Source organism: Leucopleurus acutus (genome assembly GCF_964270905.1).
Source record: "Leucopleurus acutus genome assembly, chromosome: 3".
Taxonomy (NCBI): domain Eukaryota; kingdom Metazoa; phylum Chordata; class Mammalia; order Artiodactyla; family Delphinidae; genus Leucopleurus; species Leucopleurus acutus.
The window spans coordinates 113,760,047-113,777,430 of NC_139145.1; the positions used below are offsets into that span (position 1 = coordinate 113,760,047).

Here is a 17,384-nt window from a genome sequence, read left to right on the forward strand (position 1 = left end):
CACAAGATATTATCATTTCTTTTGTTTTTGTTAATGATAGTTGAAAAAAGGTATCTTCTTGTTTTCACATGCATTTACCTAATTTTGAATGTGTTGCATATCTTTTCCTATATTTAATAGGTTAAGGAAATCTATTTTCTGATTTATAGGTTAGGGAAAATCTCCCTTGGTATTTCAAATGTATGTAAATATTTGTGGCAGGATACTAGCACTCAGATTGCTTTAATCTGTAAATTATTATTATGCATAATAATAATTTACAGATTAAAAAGAAAGAATAAATTATTATTCTTTCTGCCTCTTTTTCCTGCACTGGAAAGATAAAGAGCAAATATTTTCCCTACCTCCAATAAGGGTGCCTTTAGGAAAGTGGACCTCATTTCTCCATTCCTTTTGGTCTAATATCGTGTTATATCAACAGAGCAAGAGGGAAAGAGGTTTTTCAGAAAACTTAAAAGGTTTGGGGCATTGGGGGAAGTGGGGAAGAGACAGTATGAGCTGCACGTGGGCCACAGGAGCTGAGAATTGATCCCCAGACGTTTCCGAAGAAGGGAGAGGACCTGCTGCCTGGGAAGGAAAGAGTCAAGTTGGGCCTGTGGTTCCTTAAGTACCACATTAAGGGATAATGTATCAGTGCTCAGAAGCTGCCTGAACTCCCTGTCAGTGCCTGCAGACTCACTACCCAGCACCTTACATCATCTCTACCAGGTGCCCTGCGCTTCCTGTGGCACCTGACTCACAGCATCATATCCCACAGTGAAAGAGTGATGGTCAAGCAAGGGTGATGATGCTAGTACTGACCCCAAGGCTTTGCTTGGTCCCTAGCTGGGTACATCTCCCTTTCAAAACACCTGTAAGCCCAAGAAAACGGCGTGGAGTTCTGAAGGCCAATCACATAGGAGAGCCCTCCTCACAACATCTACATAGGTGGGAGGATGGTTGAACTAAGACAACTTAAGACCCCTTTACTGGAATAGTGGTTACTAACCCTCGTTACACATTATTCCCATTTGACTTTGTTTAGAGTATTTTGGGTTTTGTGCACACACTTAATTTTATATGGTGAAATTTATGTTTCTTTTTTTCTTTTATGGCTTTTCTCTTATGGACTTATGTTTAAAACTTTGATCAACCTTGAACTTGTTCTAAGAGATCCAACTTTTTCTTCCTAGGTTCCTAGGTTACTTCCAACATTATTAAACAATCAAGCTTTCCTCACTAACCTGAAATACCTCCTTTATCAATCCAGCTTTCCCTTACTGACCTGAAATAATACCCTCTTTATCATACATTAACATTTATATATATACACATATGTTCCACTGAACTTTTTTTTAATACAAGTATCCAGTGGCTTTAATTACTATGTTATATATAGTGGTTATCTGGCAAGGCCACACCTTCCTCACTATCTCTCTTTATCTAATTTTCTCATAGCCCCTAGAATATAACCACCCCCCATGTGCACTTGAGGGTTTGCATGTCTATTTCCCCTCAATACTCATGATTTTTTCCCCTTGGGATTATATTACATTTATTAATCAATTTAAAACAACTTTGTAACTTAAAATATTGTCTTTCTTTTTATGAGCATGTGTGTAGATTTATTCGTCTTACTTTGCATCCTCAACTTTCCTTCAACAGCTCTTACACAGTTTTTGTAATATTATTCCTAGATATTTAATCATTTTGCTGAAAAAATAAAATAGATCTTTATTTCCACTATACTTTCAAAATCATTGTCAAGTGTATATAGAGAAGCAATGACTTTTGTATATAAAATTTTTAACCAGTAACTTTACTGAATTCTCCTGTTGTTTGTAAGAGCTTTCCAGATGATCTTCTTGAGATTTCTAGCTATATAACCATTTCATCTACATAAAATATAATTTTCACTTTTCCACTATTTTTAATTATCTAAATGTATTTACTAGTCTTGTCAGACCAAGGCAATAACAGTGGAGGACTGAGCATACTTTTCTGACTTTATTTTGGGGCATAGTTATTAAATTGGAGTTAGAACCAAATGGTTTGAAATACTTTTCCCCAATATGTTTTTATTATTATCTATAATAAAATGTGATCCATTACTATATAAATTTTGAATCTTTCAATCTAGGAAATCTATTTTTTAAGGACTTTATTTGTTACCTGTTTGTCTCTTGGAAGTTTTATCAACTTCCATCTCATCAACATTCTATTCCGAGCATTGCACTTACTAACCCAAAATGAAACCTGTGTGTTTCATAAATGTAGGTTGGCTTTTGTCAACCTACATCACATATATATATATATATATATATATATATCTATCATGTATATATGTTAGAGAGGAGAGAGGGGGAGAGAGAGAGAGAAGCAAGAGCCTGGAACATAATAAGTAATAAATGCTTGTTGTTATTACTATTCCAAAGAAGGTCTGTAAAATTTAAAGTATTCAAACACTTTTATAAAAGGTAAATTATTTTTAACTTTATTGTTACAAATTGATACATTGTTTTGAAAATAGAGAGAAATTGGCATGTAGCAAATAGCTCAAACATAAGTCAAGAAAATATTAGACCAAGATAGATTTGAACTCTGACTTTTAAAAAGGTCTCCCAAAACTGTTTATCTATTTTTATTTATTTTAAACAATTAACATAAGTATCTCATTGAGCATCTATTAGTATGCCTGGCACAATGATAAATACTTTAAGGAAAAATATAAGAAGCATATCACATTGTCCTTGTCCTTAGTAGTTTATAATCTAGCTATTTGTGATTATATAGACACATTTTTAAAATTCTGGGACTTAACACCTTTAAGTAAAATCATCTCTGAAAGTAATCACTTTAGAAGGTTATATGATTATTTCAAAAAGTCCTAAAACATTTTTTGCATCTTTTCCTTTGGGATTGCCTTTGGAGTCATTATACAAATCATTTAAGAAAGGCAGACTCATTACTTTCATTTTAGTTTAGAATGCTGTTCTATCCTCCTTCTGTACCTAGTTTAGTCTCCGTAATTAATCACTGGGTTTGTTGCTCACAGACTTTGTTATTTTAAAATCTCAAATTCACCCTAAAAGACAAGTTTCACTATTCTTGATTCCCTTCAAAAGCATGTCCTGCAGCATTACTGGACAGTAAGTACCTGGAGGACGAGAAGCCTTTCGCATCAGCTTTGCATCTCGCCCAGCATCTTGCTTGGAGCTTAAGCACAGCAGGAATGCAAAACGCATCCTATGTTGAATTGACAGCACATTAGCTGTTCAGCAGCTGGGGACATCAGGGTGGCCTGAGGATAGAGGCGAGGAAGGGTTCCAGATGGGGCTTGAGGGGGATTTCTTTCCATTCTGCTATTTCAGTGTTTTCTTTCATTACTCCTTAGGCGTCTGGCTTTGACAATGAAGGACAGAAAGGTCTGCCTGAAGCTGGCAGCAGATTCTCCCAATACTCCCTTCTAGCCCTGTGTTTTAAAAAATATATAGTTAGTCAATTAAAAGATTCATGTCTATTTTGTAAGTCCAATACTTTATATAGATATTGGCTAAATACTCATAAGTCTGGTGGATGCTCAGGCTAAAGTAGAATTTCAGTTTCAACATTCAGACAGAAAAACTGTGCCCATATCCATTAATTCCAGGAGTCTTTCTACATTTCTATCCTCAATAACAATCACTGGGTTTCATACCACCTTTCAGAGAAAGACAGCATGTTTGAATTTTACATGTTTTTGTGAATTATATTCATTCGGAAATTTCTAGCAGGGTCCTTCTAGCTCTACTCAATATTTTAACATAATGACAAGTATATGAAACCAGTTTTAAACGTAATGAGACAAAGTATAATTCTTCAAAAAGTAACCAAAAACAGAATACAAGTTAATTTGTCAGTATTTGTGCTTTGTTTTTAGACAAAGAAAGAACACAAAGGTTCCTTGTCACAGACCTTTGTGTTAAATGTATTTTTATAGTTTTTTCCATTTTACCTATGAAACATTGAATAAACCAATATTTTTGGATGCTGAAAATGTCAGAAATCTGGGGTGTCTACAGGTTTCTGGATAATCACAAATTTTTGTGAACATCAGTATGTTCGGGAGTTTAGGGTACAAGGAATGTCTGGCTTTATTCTATAGAATAATATTTTATTTGAAATTGCTAATGAATTTTAAGGATCCCTAGACAGGGTTTATTAAAAAAAGCCATTTCTCACTTATCTGAACTATTTAAATCATCATCAAAGTATACTTTCCTCACCTTTTAATTATATTTCTTTCTTTAAAGTAATTTAATTAGTTAACTTATTTTTTGGCTGCGTTGGGTCTTCGTTGCTGTGTGCGGGCTTTCTCTAGTTGCGGTGAGCAGGGGCTACACTTTGTCGCGGTACGCAGGCTTCTCATTGTGGTGGCTTCTCTTGTTGTGCAGCACAGGCTCTAGGTGCGCAGGCTCAGTAGTTGCAGCACACGGGCCCTAGAGTGCGTAGCCTCAGTAGTTGTGGTGCACAGGCTTAGTTGCTCTGCGGCATGTGGGATCTTCCCAGACCAGGGATTGAACCTGTGTCCCCTGCATTGGCAGGAGGATTCTTAACCACCAGGCCACCAGGGAAGTCCCTATATTTCTATTTAGTACTTTTTTTTCTAAGCATGAGACCTATAAAAAGAAATCTTCCTGGATAAATATCCATACCTCCCAGAAGAAATGTTTGCCTAAATGATTTCTTGCCTACTTCTACAATCGAAATTAATTTACATTAGGAACATTGTCGTAAATGTTCAAAAATGAAGACTGTTCTAAATTCTACTGAAATGGATAAAGAAGTACAAAATGGATTAAAGACATAACAGCTCTGATTAGAGAAGAGCAGAAATTGTGTTTAGTTTCTAAAAGATGGAAAAGATTGACAGGTGAGAGAGAGAGAGAGAGAATGATTCAAAACAGAACAGTAATTCAAGGAGCCCCCAGAAAAATATCTGCAATAATAAAGTGATTGTAACAAACAGTATAATTTAGATATTGGAAGACCTTAGAGAAGGTGAAGGTCTATTATTCTTCTTTCAACAATAAAAAAGAAAGTTAATTAGAAATTCCTATAAAACCAAACACTGTACAAAGAAAGTCCAACTATGAAGCAAATTAAAGTATGGCCTGAGTTTGGACTATGGATGAAATCTAAGAGGAGAGAATCAATTTGACCTTGATGCTTGGAACGTTCTCTCACAAGGGGCTCAGGTTTTGTAAAATAGGTTTATTTCTCTTTCTCTTGGTTCTGCAGTGAATAATGTTTAGAAAATAGTGATCAGGGTACCAGGATATTAGATTGGAAAATTTTATTGGTGGCACAAGATACGATAGATATCAGGTATTAAAGCAAGACAGACACTCTGCAGAAGTTTCAAAGTAGTTGCCTAAGAGCCAGTCAGATGACTCACTTGACTCTGCACTGGAAAATCTAGATCACAGAGACCAATGGGTCAGCTACTTTGTGAGTGAAGATAGTGTGGTTAAATTGGGATCAGACCACACTCTCAGTTTGTCTCCTTAAGGGAAAGATGAAAAGTCTTCCAGCCAGTTTCGAGCCTAATAGAAGAGAGGGAGCCAGCCTAGGCATATGTAAAATCAGGCTCAAGAGAAACACCAGGAAGGAAAATGAGACTCCCCAAAATAGTGTATATCTATAGTGACCTGCTGAGAAAGTTGGGATCTGAGGGCAAAGCAGAGAAAAATTTTCAGAGAAAAATGCAATGCCTGCGGCATGAGACATACAGACAAAAGTTTCCAGTGGCAGCCTCTGAAGAACTGTAAATACACTCATGAGGATGTGCCAGGCCCAGAGAATGTGGCCTTCCTAATAGGGTGTCAATTAAGCAATACAAGTTTACTCCCTTTTCCATCTGCTCTCTTCTCTCTTTGAATCTGAAGAGGTCAGAAACCATGATTAGCAATATGGGAAGGGAGGTTTGGAAGCATAAGACAGAGAAAGAGAAGGATCAGACTGGCCTTCCCTGGTTTCCTGAATATTGAAATCTCCTGCTGGAAAAAACGAGGTTTTCAGTTTGAAACATGTTCCAAGTCTTGATTTCACATGGAATTGAACACTTAATTACTGAATTGCCACTGTGTTTGCTTATACTGTGTTTGGTTATAAACCTTGATGATGTAAAAGTAGTTGTATACCTTAAAGAAACCAAGAGGTAGATGAGGGAGGAAAAGTAGAGGGAAATGGAGGAAGGCAATTCTTATATTACAGAGAGTGGAATCAAGAGATACTGCCTCATATTGATGGATTAAAAAACAAGTAGTTAAATATGAAATTCAAACTTGTAAAGATCGCCAACAGAACAAGCAAAAATGTAATAAGTCAAATTTGTGAAAAGGAGATCAGGGCAAGGGGGAAGATTATGTGATTTAAATCCCTCAGCTTTCATAAAGGGTAATTACCACTTAATATTGATAAAACAAGAAATAGAGAAATAAGACTTCAAAACATAAATGGCAAACAGGTTACCCCTGGAATGGGATGGGTGTCAGAAATGGGCGGCTTTTACCTTTCATTTTGTATACTTCTACACTTTTGAATTTGTATTACCATGTGCATGCATAATGCTAACAATCAATAAAATGAGATTAGAGGAAAACAGTAAGTTAATTAAAAAATTCCTACCTGGCTCTAATCCAGGGTTTGGTGTGTGTGGTGAGACCACTTCCCCAGCTGCCATGTTTGTCAGAAGACGGAGGCAAAAATCCCCTTTCCGGGGCCAGCTCCTCTGCAATCGCCCTGATGTGGTAGGGCTCAAATCCACAGCACCCACCTATGTACCTGACCCCCAGGTTGTAGGCCTCTCTGGCATATTTTTGAATATCCCATCTGGTTGCAACTCTGGGCTCCAGTGCTGTAATACAACAGTTATGGCACTTCTGTTACCATCTCTATATTCAGACAATCGATGCTCAAGGGGTATTTTCTTTTTTCAATGAAGAAACTATAAATTTTAGAGTATGAATTCCTCAGAGAGCTAATTTTTGGTTAACACTGAAAGTCTTTGTCTTATACAGTCTCGTATCGTAAGTCTGTACTGTAGTCGTTCATTATAGCCATTTCCGTTTTGTCACAACAAGAAACCACAAGGTCTCTAATATGTGCCTGAGCTTACCGAAGGGATATTCGGGGAGATCCACAAACCCTCCTTTGCCACAGTCAGGCATGTGGAACCCCAGGGGCTGCACCATCAAGTGTGCTTTCAGCCCTGCAGCCCATAGGCCTTCCTTCATGAGTCTTATTGTCTTCATGCTGGTGCAGGGCCCAAACCGGCAGTTCACACCAACGATTGAAGCCCCTATGCAAAGAAATACATTTATTTACTTGTTTCAAAATTTATTTACTTGTTTATTTTTTTAAAATTGAAGTATAGTTGATTTACAATGTTGCGTTAGTTTCAGATGTACAGTCAAGTGATTCAGTTATACGTATATACTTTTTCAGATAATTTTTCATTATAGGTTATTACAAGATATTAAGTATAGTTCCCTGTGCTATACAGTAGGTCCTTGTTGTTTATCTATTTTATATATAGGAGTGTGTATCTTTTAATCCCAAACTCCTAATTTTCCCCTCCCCCCTCCCTGTTTCCCTTTGGGAACCATAAGTTTGTTTTCTGTGTCTATGAGTCTATTTCTGTTTGGTCAATAAGTTCATTTGTATCATTTTATTAGATTCCACATATAAGTGACATGATATTTGTCTTTCTCTGTCTGACTTCGTTTCTATACACTAACAACAAAACATCAGAAAAAGAAATTAAGGAAACAATCGCATTTACCATTGCATCAAAAATAATAAAATACCTAGGAATAAACGCACCTAAGGAGGCAAAAGACCTGTACTCCAAAAACTATAAAACACCGATGAAAGAAATTGAAGACAACACAAACAGATGGAAAGATATACAGTGTTCTTGGATTGGAAGAATCAATATTTTTAAATGACCATACTACCCAAGGCAATCTATAGATTTAGTGCAATCCCTACCAAATTACCAATGGCATTTTTCAGAGAACTAGAACAAATAATTTTAAAATTTGTATGAAAACACAAAAGACCCTGAATAGCCAAAACAATCTTGAGAAAGAGGAACAGAGCTGAAGGAATCTTGCTCCCTGACTTCAGACTATACCACAAAGCTACAGTCATAAAAACAGTATGGTACTGGCACAAAAACAGACACAAAGATCTTTATTTTCTTTTTTAATAGTTGGAAGGTGTCTTAGAAATTAGCTGTCCCCCTCCACCTCCTAAGTTTTACAGATAAAGAGATAGATTCCAATTAATGTTTTTATTTCCGAACTGTTCTCCCAATGTTAAGAAACATTTCATAAACAATAACTGAACTGCTTATCACATCATGGGTCCACATTACCTGCCTTCACCAGCTTCACAGCACATTCTCCAGGTGTTACACCATGCATGTCTCCCTCTGGGCCTATGCACATGGTGGCTGCCACGGGTTTTCTGGCTTCTTTTAAGACTTCCACAGCCCACACAGCTTCTTCAGCATGTTCAAAATACTAAGAGAAATTTCATGTTCTTCTATTAGTCCAAATATAAAGCAGATTTTGAGTGGTAGACCGCAAATGTTACAAAAACAGTTATAAAAATTACCAAATATATGTGATAAAATGTGCTAAGAAATGTGTCTCTATCAGATTGACTACAGAATACTTTTCTGAGTAAATATTTTAATTCCTTTAACAATAACATATAGGTTTTCATTCAGATATCATACTAAAAAAAGGTTTTAAAGTAACTGAGTATTTAAAATCATACTTTTGAAGGAACAAAAGTTTTGTTAATAAATTTTGGACTCATTTTTTATGGAACTTGGGTGATCTCTGCAGAATAATTGTTTATCATGCTTTACAATTCAAAATACTTTTATATTCACTTCTAGTTCGATATTCTAAAGTGCTCCATAAAGTAAGAAGGGAAGTATGATTAGTTCCCCAGATGAGAACATAGAGGCACAGAGAAGGGAGGGGTAGCCACTGAAGGTCTTTGCCAACGGTAGACAGGATACGTTGTCTGGTAAACCCAGGCCATTTGCAGGGGTGCTTCCCAGGAAACCCCATAAGTGCCACAATTGAAAAGCTGAACTTAATTTAAGTAAGTGGAGAAAAGCTAGCAGAAATCTCCCTGTTTCTTCCTTTTTGACTTAGATTCTGCAGAAGCAGTGTGTGAGGAATGGCAGAGCAAGTCAAAAGAGAGGTTCTTAAAAAACAAACTTGTGTTCTCATCCATCTGGAGAACATATAGGGCAGAGTTTGTGTTCATTTCTGTAGATGATTTTTTCCTGGTGGGTTAGCCAGGCTTGGGTAGCCCTAAGCCTTGGGAAGGTTGACGTAGCAAGGTTTTCAGTAAGTTCAGTAGGGCGATTGGGGAACTAGCAGTTGGGAGGCTATTGTCCTTGTTGGGGGTGAAGAGTTGGGTTGAGGCCTTGACTCTAGATGGTAGCAATCATGATGGGAAATAGGGAGATGGGAGAAAGAGGATATTCTAGGCCTTCATATCCAGTCAGTGACAACGTTTATTGATTCTAACTTCAAAATATCACTCAGATGTTATAGATTTAGTGAAAGCAGAGAGATGGGAGTGAGCAAGGCAGGGATGGAGGAGGGCAGGGCAACTACTACTTGGCACTGAGTGTTAATGGTGAGGCCTGAGCAGCTGCCTACCCTCTAGGCTTTACTCCCGGACAGCCTCTATCCTCCCCTCCCACAGCCCCTTCCAGCCCTGCCCCTTTAATGCTAGGCTTACCTCTGCAATCAGGAAGTCCACATTTTTCCTGGTAAAAACGTCTAGCTGTTGTCGAAAAAGTTTTTTAATTCTAGCTTCATCCTTGTGGTGTTTGTACAATGATGTCTGGCAGATCCCCCCTGCTACCAAAGCATCACCTTTGTTGGCTACTTCTCTGGCAAGGTCACAGGCAGCGGTGTTTACAGCTTCCCACTGAGGTGAGACAGCAAGAGCACACATGGTGAGCCTGGCATTTTAAAGGTGAGATATAATAGATATCCAAGGGGGCAATGAGCACGTAGCATGAGCACAAGTCACTGGCTTAAACTGCAATTCGAGAAGACCAGCCGAGGCGGGTATCATCTCTACTCCCAGTGAGCTTGTATGTTCATATTGCACTTACCACACTGGATTTTAGTAAATGCTCATTTGTTTGCCTCCCATACTTGACTGTGAGCCACTTCAGAATAGTGTCTATGCCTTTGTATCATCTTTGTATCTAGCATAGAGAATGGACTATAACAGGTACTCAATAAATGTTGGTTGGTTGAATGAATAAATGGGCATTAACGTTGACAAGTATTAATACTTTATATTTGCAGAATATCTCACAATACTTCCCCATCCTTACCCACTTTTCTCAACAACCCTATGCATGTAAGTAAGCATCAGTTATCTCCATTTGGCAGAGTAAACCAGTTCTCCATGTCTTTAAGTGTCTAACACAAAGTCACACAACCAACAGGTGGCAAAGTTGGGTATAAAACCCAATTCTCCTCATTCCTAGGCTAGTGCTGTGTTCCCTAGGACCGCCCTATCTCAACATGGACAAGTCAGAAGAGAAGAATGTGAAATGAGAAGGTAACAAGAGCATCTATAAAGTGTTCTTTCCCTACAAAGACATATCACAGAAGGATGGTCATGCCCTTCTAATGGCATATTTTCTCCCAGTCCTACCCCCTCCCCTAGATAAAGAGACAGAAAATGCTTATTTACTTAGTACCTATATGTTTACATCATGATTAATTACTGGATAGATATTTTATGTGGAGGAAAAAAAAATTTTATTATTTTTTTAAAAAAATACTTTATTATTTTTTGTAATAAAGTGTAGTAACACATCAGGTCAATTCCATGGATTCCCATCAAGAGGTTATTTTTATTATAGATGATCCCTCTCCCCGCCCCTCCCCACTCCCACCTGCCCCATTATTGTTTACCTGACTTTCCATTTTGTCCTCACTGGCAGAAAAGGTGAACGTCTGCATGACATTTGATCCCGCTCTCAAGAATTCCATGTGAAGCTGACGAACTACAAAGGAATTGTTTTTTCCATTGAAATTAAAAAAGTAAAAATCACAGAAGCTATCATTTTCAGCGGCAGCTCATCCATTCACGTCTCTTTCAATCATACACAATTTCAAACCTGGTACTTATAAAGAAATTCAGATTCAGGTCAGCAGAATTTAGGGGCAAGGCAGAGTCCATACCAAATGGGGGCTGTTTAGAGTAGCCTCATGTTGACCTGCCAGTGGGCCCCATGGCCTGGTGCAGTCACATGCAGACACTAAGGCCCAGTTGGCCAACTGTCCCTTGGTCTCTTGGTCTAGAGAGGGTTTATTCATTTGCCAGTGTCATGAAGGATGTAGCTCGTCTACTTACAGTCAGCACTGGGGGGCCCTCAAAGTAGGATGAGGGAATTCTCACAGTGGGCAGAACGCATATGGGTGGCGCTCCTATCAAGTGTATTCAATAGCAAGCAGCTGGGGAAACGCAGTCAGGGAGCTTTCCTTGGCCCATCAGAAACTCCTTCCTCTCTCTACCTTCATCTCCTCCCCAACTCAGTCTTTATCCTTGCTATTTCAACACTTTCTTCCTGGTTGAGCAAAGAAGATTTTCTAAAATTAAGAATGAGTTCTTCTTGGGTCAGATGAAATCTCCCTGCTAACACCAGAAAGACAAAACTCTGTCCTACCATATAACTCTGGGTGTCTGACGAAACGGTAATCGTGGCCATTGGGTACTTATATGGGCATTTCATGTGGGTTAGTTCACAAGTCCTCACAACCAGCCCATGTCATGCCCCCGTGTGACAGATGAAGAAACTGATCCTCAGAGGTCAAATGACTTGTTCAAGGTCACTCAGCTGGTCAGTAGAAGGACCTAGACATGACCCCATGTTTGTCTGATGCACTGTGTATATATGAATAAAATCAGAGTGAATCAAAAGTTCCATTCCCAGCTTGTATCCCGTTTCACCCATATCTTCTTTGGCTTTATTTCCCACTTTCATTTAGAACAGCAAATCTATATTTCCTATATATATCTATATTTGCTATATATATATTTGCAAATCTATATTTGCTATTTGTCTATATTCTGTTAAGCTGGTGGTTACCATTAATCGTCCCTACCAAATGTACTGTTTTAATATCGTATGCAAATTAGCCAGAAGGATGAATCTGAAGCAATAACAGTTTTACTATGTTAAGGAAACTCTTGAATATACAAGGTAAATATTCATGGAACAAATATTGGTATGTATATTTTAGCACTCCCTGAATATGAAGATGCAAGTGTGTGTGTGTGTGTGTGTGTGTGTGTGTGTGTGTGTGTGTGTGTGTAGAGGAGGGAAGGAAGGAGAGAGAAGCCCTTTCTTCAGCTCATGTACTGCCACTGTCTCCACATCTTGGCAGTTTGGGCAAGTGAAACAGTCCCTAGAAAATGCTCACGGAACTTCCCTGGTGGCGCAGTGGTTAAGAATCCATCTGCCAATGCAGGGGACATGAGTTCAAGCCCTGGTCTGGGAAGATCCCACATGCCGAGGAGCAACGAAGCCCATGAGCCACAACTACTGAGCCCACGAGCCACAACTACTGAGACCGCATGCCACAACTACTGAAGCCTGCGCGCCTAGAGCCCGTGCTCTGCAACAAGAGAAGCCACCACAATGAGAAGCCCGCGCACCACAACAAAGAGTAGCCCCTGCTCACCGCAACTAGAGAAAGCCCGCACGCAGCAATGAAGACCCAGTGCAGACAAAAATAAATAAATAACTAAAATAAATAAATCTATTTAAAAAAGAAAGAAAATGCTCGCTTTTATTTATCTTCTCTCAGTCAGATTTAAGCAAAATGTCACCCAGATAAACACTCAGGGGTGATGCTGGCACCGACCTGCACTTGGATGTTCTACTACGGCTTCTGAAGTCCAGAGCCCGGCCTTCACGTAGCCCCTCTTCTCCAGAGTTATGAGAAAGCTGCCGTCTCCAACCACAACCTCCCCACTATCCAGACGTTCCAAAATGCCCTGAAGAAGAGAAAGAAAAATCACCTAAGACCCCTCTTTTTTTTTTTTTTTTTCCTAAAAGCAGTTTCTAATTTTAGGAAAGGTGGTACAATGCTCTCACAGCTCCAGTTCTGTCGAAATCATCCGTGCCTAATAGTATTTCAGAAAGATTGAGAATACTCTATTATTGGACAATCCAGGTACTTGTTCTGTGCAAAGTTCTGTGACTATTTTTTCTCAAATACAATTTAATCTGAGTCAAATTGTAGTTAAAGTGCTGATTCCATAATGGTTATTTTGGTTTTTCAAGATGTTGTGGCAGACACTGCTAGTCACCTAATGTGCATTTTTTTTCTCCTCTTCTTTGCTAATATATTTTATTTGGGGAGACAATGTCCCCAACTTAAAAAAAAAAAATCCTCAGGCTCCTTTGCTGAGTGGGGTGGCCATGTGACACAGTGTTGGCCAATGGGAAATAAGTGAAAGTCTGCTGAAGATTTCTAGAAAAGATTTGCTTTCCTGATACAGATGCCCACTCCCTTCCCTCTTGTCCCTTTTTCTCTGTCCTGTGTGGAATGTCAGCTTAAGCCCTGGAGGTATAGCCATCATCTTGCAGCCATGCCACTGAAAGCCACACGCAGGCTGACAACCGCAGCCTGGTGTCTTAATGACATCTTGGAGTAGCTGCAGAGGCCGTGGACGGTGACCGTCCGCTAGACCTCTCGTTAGGTGAGAAAAATAAACCTCTTTTGTGTGTGAACCACTGGACATAATCCTATTGGACACAGCATTTTATAATTATACTCTACATTTTCCAGCATGTTCACAGACACGTTATCATTTGGTACTCTTAACAACTTTGGGAGCTAGGCAAGGCGGATAGTTTTTATTCCCACTTTATAGATGAGGAAACTGAGGTTCAGAGAGGCTAAGTGACTTGCTCAAGATCATAGAGCTCAGTAAGTGAAAAAGTAGACATCAGACCTTCTAAATTCCTAACCTAGTCTCTATTTACCACCTTTCGAGTCAGCCCACCCATAATCTGAATATAAGGTTGCATCCAGAGCAGTTATCCAAAGCTACGGTTTCCATTGTCTACAAAGTGCTTCCCCAGATACCTGAATGGCTCGCCCTCTGATTTTCTTCAGGTCTTTAAAGGTCAAGTGTCATTTTTTCAGAGAGAACTTCCCTGCGATTTATAAAAACTGCAAACACCCCCATGGGGATCCCTATCCCTCTTGTATAGACTGCATTCGTTGAAGATACAGCCTTTTGTTGAAAATACCAGCCAGTTCCTCTCAGCCCTGCCTACAGCTGAACACAGAGCAGTGCATGAATGGGGGAGGAAAGGTTCCCACTGCCCCTTCTAACCAGTCATATCTGCAGCCCAGGAAGGTACATTGGAAGCGGTTGCCCTGAGGCTAAGTACCAGGCCACTATCTCCACCACATCTTCATTTTCCTGTGGAGGGAAGTGGAATGGAGCCCAGCTCTGTTAACCAGAGCTGCAAGATGCTTGAGGCTCTGTCACCTCATACAGCACCTAACAAAGAGTAGGCCCTTAATAAAATATGCCAAGAGTTAGCAGACGGACAGGACGGTTTTGAAAATGGCACATACCTCACATATGCTATAAGCTTGGTCCTGACAAGGAGGAAAAAGATGATACTCTTTAATAGAAAATTAGCTAGGATTTTAAGAAAATGACAGTGCAAATTTTGACTGTTGCCTTCATGATACCAAGTAAACGTAAGGCATTTTGATCTGTTATCCAGATGTTTGTCCAGATAATTGCCAGTTTTAAATTTAAAATTTTGCCAGTTTTCTAAACAGCCATTAGCAAAATAACTAAACTATCAATATTTGAATTCAGAGCATCTTTTAGCCCCTCCTTCACCGCTAGACTTACCACCTCAGTTAACTGCTACACCTGTATGATCTAAAGCCAGCTCTAGAATGACAGGACTGTGTAAAATAAAGAGCACTGGAAATTATTTGCAGTATATTTATATTTTCATTCCATCTTCCCTTTCAGTGTGGCAGTGACTCTGCCTTGGATCTGATGGTGATCTCTGAGAGGGGTTTATGCCCTCTTTTTGCAGATAACAGTATCTAGACCTCTTGGATTTAAGATCTGGCTTCGGGGCACCTCTATTCATACACAGAGGAGTAGACCAACTTCACCCTATGGCAGGAAGCTGCCAGAGGTCCATCTGCCTGAAATTGCCACCAGGACTGCTCTTTTGGATTAAAGAAGCAATTGGAGGTGTCCTCTGTAGCAGTTAAATGAATTCTTCAAATGCACCTGTTAGCTGAGCAGAGAGGTGAGGTTAGCTCTGCCCCACTAACATCTTAACTCCCAGGTACACATTAACATGGATTCTCATATGATAATCTTGGTGTTGCAAAGAGCAGAGGCCAGGAAAAATAGGACAGGGACAGCATATTTTTAAAAAACCTTAAAAAAAAATGAACTGTAAAAGTGAACATAGTATTAGAGAAAGTTCAGAGAAAGAAGTCAGCACAATGTTCTTTGCTTCTTTTTCTTTTTATCATGCTCATTTGCTTCAATGCCCATGTTTTACCTTTGTAATCAGAAAAACATAACCAGAATATGTTTTTTTGTTAAGTTTTTAAACCTATATTCCACATCTTATGGAACTACTACCATTATTGTGTCCTTCCTTACAGTGTGTGTATAAATATTTTTATGTAGTTGGGATCAGTCTGTGATATATCTCCTTTTGTAACTTAACATTGCAAAGCACTTTGCCTGTTCCCATACTTAGCTTTTTAATCGGCTGCCTAATAACTTATTAAGTGGATGTACTTTATTTACGGAGCCCACTATTGCAGGGCATCTTGGTTGTTCCTATCTTTTTAGTATTACTAAGTAAAACGGTGTTGCACATCCCCCCTTCCTTCCCCACCCTCTCTTCTGAATTAGGGAGCACAGATGGGTTGCCTCGAGGAGTTTGGAGATGTCCCGCGTCCAAGTTCATGCCCTTTTCCTAATTTTGTTTTGTCACCCCTTCTCCCCACCACACACACATCCAGCGTAAAAATGGGAGAACAGGGCGACAGCTGGCGAGCAGATCGGGAAAGGGGAGCCCAGAGACCCAGACTACGGCGTGAGATGAGGCGGAGGCCCCACCCCCGGCTCCGCGCACCCCACCCTCCATCCCCGCCGCGGGTCTAGGGGTGTCCATGCCCGGGACCGGTTTCAGGCCAGTCCGAGGCTTGGGAGACCAGGCAACGGCCCTTCCCAAACACACGAGGGGCGCGAGCACTGGGGCCATTGAGTCGAAGAGCTGTAGGTGCGGGCGGGCGGAGGGCAGGAAATGTGAGAGCGGCCTGAGTCCGATGGCTGGACTTCAAACCCCTGCTCCACCTGGACTAGATCGGTGACCCTGAGCTAGGGTCTCGGACTCTGAGCCTCAGTTTCCTCACCTGTAAAATGGGAATAAACGTGAAGAGGAGATAATTTGCATGAAGCACTCGCGCAGTGCAGGGCAGCGAGTCAAGGCTCCATAAATGCTACCCAATATTGTTATCTCATCCTGGCACCTAGGCACTACCGTCGTCCAGGCGATTCGCGAGCGGGTAAACCGAGGCTCAGAGCCGTCCAGGTGCCTCGCCCAGACCGCAGAGCTTGATTAGGGGCTGAGGTGAAGCCCCGCGGCCAGGAGGGCTGAGTACCGCCCGGTTTCCCCGAAACTCACCTTCTTGGCTCCGGGGCTTCCGGCCAGCGCCATCGCTGAGCGGCTGTGGCGGGCGCTGAGTGGCGGGCAGCGCACGGAGCCAGAAGCCCGCCCCTCGCCGGGGGGAGGGTCCCACCGCCTCCCACCGCCCCTGCTGTCTGCTGGCTTGGGAGTAGGTGCCTGCGCCCTCGCCCTATGGCCTCGACCTCGGCATGTTCTGCCTGGGCGCGCTGCGGCTGCGGGGCTTCCCGCTGCGGGGCTCCCCCGGCCGCCTACTTTCCGTCTGCGGCCGCGAAGGGTGAGTGGGGCCGGGTCTGCGCGGAGGCCCGCGGCTGGGCAGCTGCGGGGTGCGAGCGCAGGGCTGAGGCGGTCTCCGGGTTAGGGGTGCTTCCGACCCCGAGAAGTGGGCATTCGGCTTTCTTCTCGAATTATGGGTGTTCTTTTCTACGCACAACCGTTCAAAGTGAGAATATCAAAGGGTTCCTGGTGCAAAGACTCTCCTATCCCCATTCCCTTCCCCAGTCAACTGTTAGCAGTGTCTTCTGAATGGGGAGGCAAACGCAGGTGTATATATGGTCTTCTTTGACTTACTTATACCTTGCTTTTTACAATGCGTCTTGGG

General features: G+C 40.8%; 2 protein-coding genes across 3 annotated transcripts in view; one reads left to right on the forward strand and one right to left on the reverse strand.

Annotated features, from left to right (window-relative positions):
- Positions 1–2,472: 2,472 nt before the first annotated feature.
- On the reverse strand, positions 2,473–16,863 carry LOC309959297 (S-methylmethionine--homocysteine S-methyltransferase BHMT2). Its single transcript, XM_082835518.1, has 8 exons — positions 16,784–16,863; positions 12,951–13,083; positions 10,995–11,086; positions 9,796–9,987; positions 8,402–8,549; positions 7,139–7,321; positions 6,649–6,877; positions 2,473–3,451 (listed from the first exon to the last, which is right to left on the reverse strand). The coding sequence occupies exons 1-8, from the start codon at positions 16,814–16,816 to the stop codon at positions 3,370–3,372; spliced, it is 1,092 nt and encodes a 363-aa protein (XP_082691644.1). The 5' UTR covers positions 16,817–16,863; the 3' UTR covers positions 2,473–3,369.
- Positions 16,864–16,919: 56 nt separating this feature from the next.
- The window catches only part of DMGDH (dimethylglycine dehydrogenase), a 61,342-nt gene continuing 60,877 nt past the window's right edge, over positions 16,920–17,384 (forward strand). For both annotated transcript variants that reach the window (XM_082835516.1, XM_082835517.1), the window contains exon 1: positions 16,920–17,060. In XM_082835516.1, coding sequence (XP_082691642.1) covers positions 16,975–17,060 — 86 coding nt within the window. In that variant the 5' untranslated portion in view covers positions 16,920–16,974. The remainder of the gene's footprint in view (positions 17,061–17,384) is intronic.

Coding starts and splice junctions, on each gene's coding strand:
- LOC309959297 (XM_082835518.1), bottom strand. CDS start 16,816: ATGGCGCTGGCCGGAAGCCCCGGAGCCAAGAAG. Junction 13,084..16,783: donor GAAGCCCCGGAGCCAAGAAG/GTGAGTTTCGGG, acceptor TCTCTTCTTCAG/GGCATTTTGGAACGTCTGGA. Junction 8,550..9,795: donor TGGACTTCCTGATTGCAGAG/GTAAGCCTAGCA, acceptor AATTTCTCTTAG/TATTTTGAACATGCTGAAGA.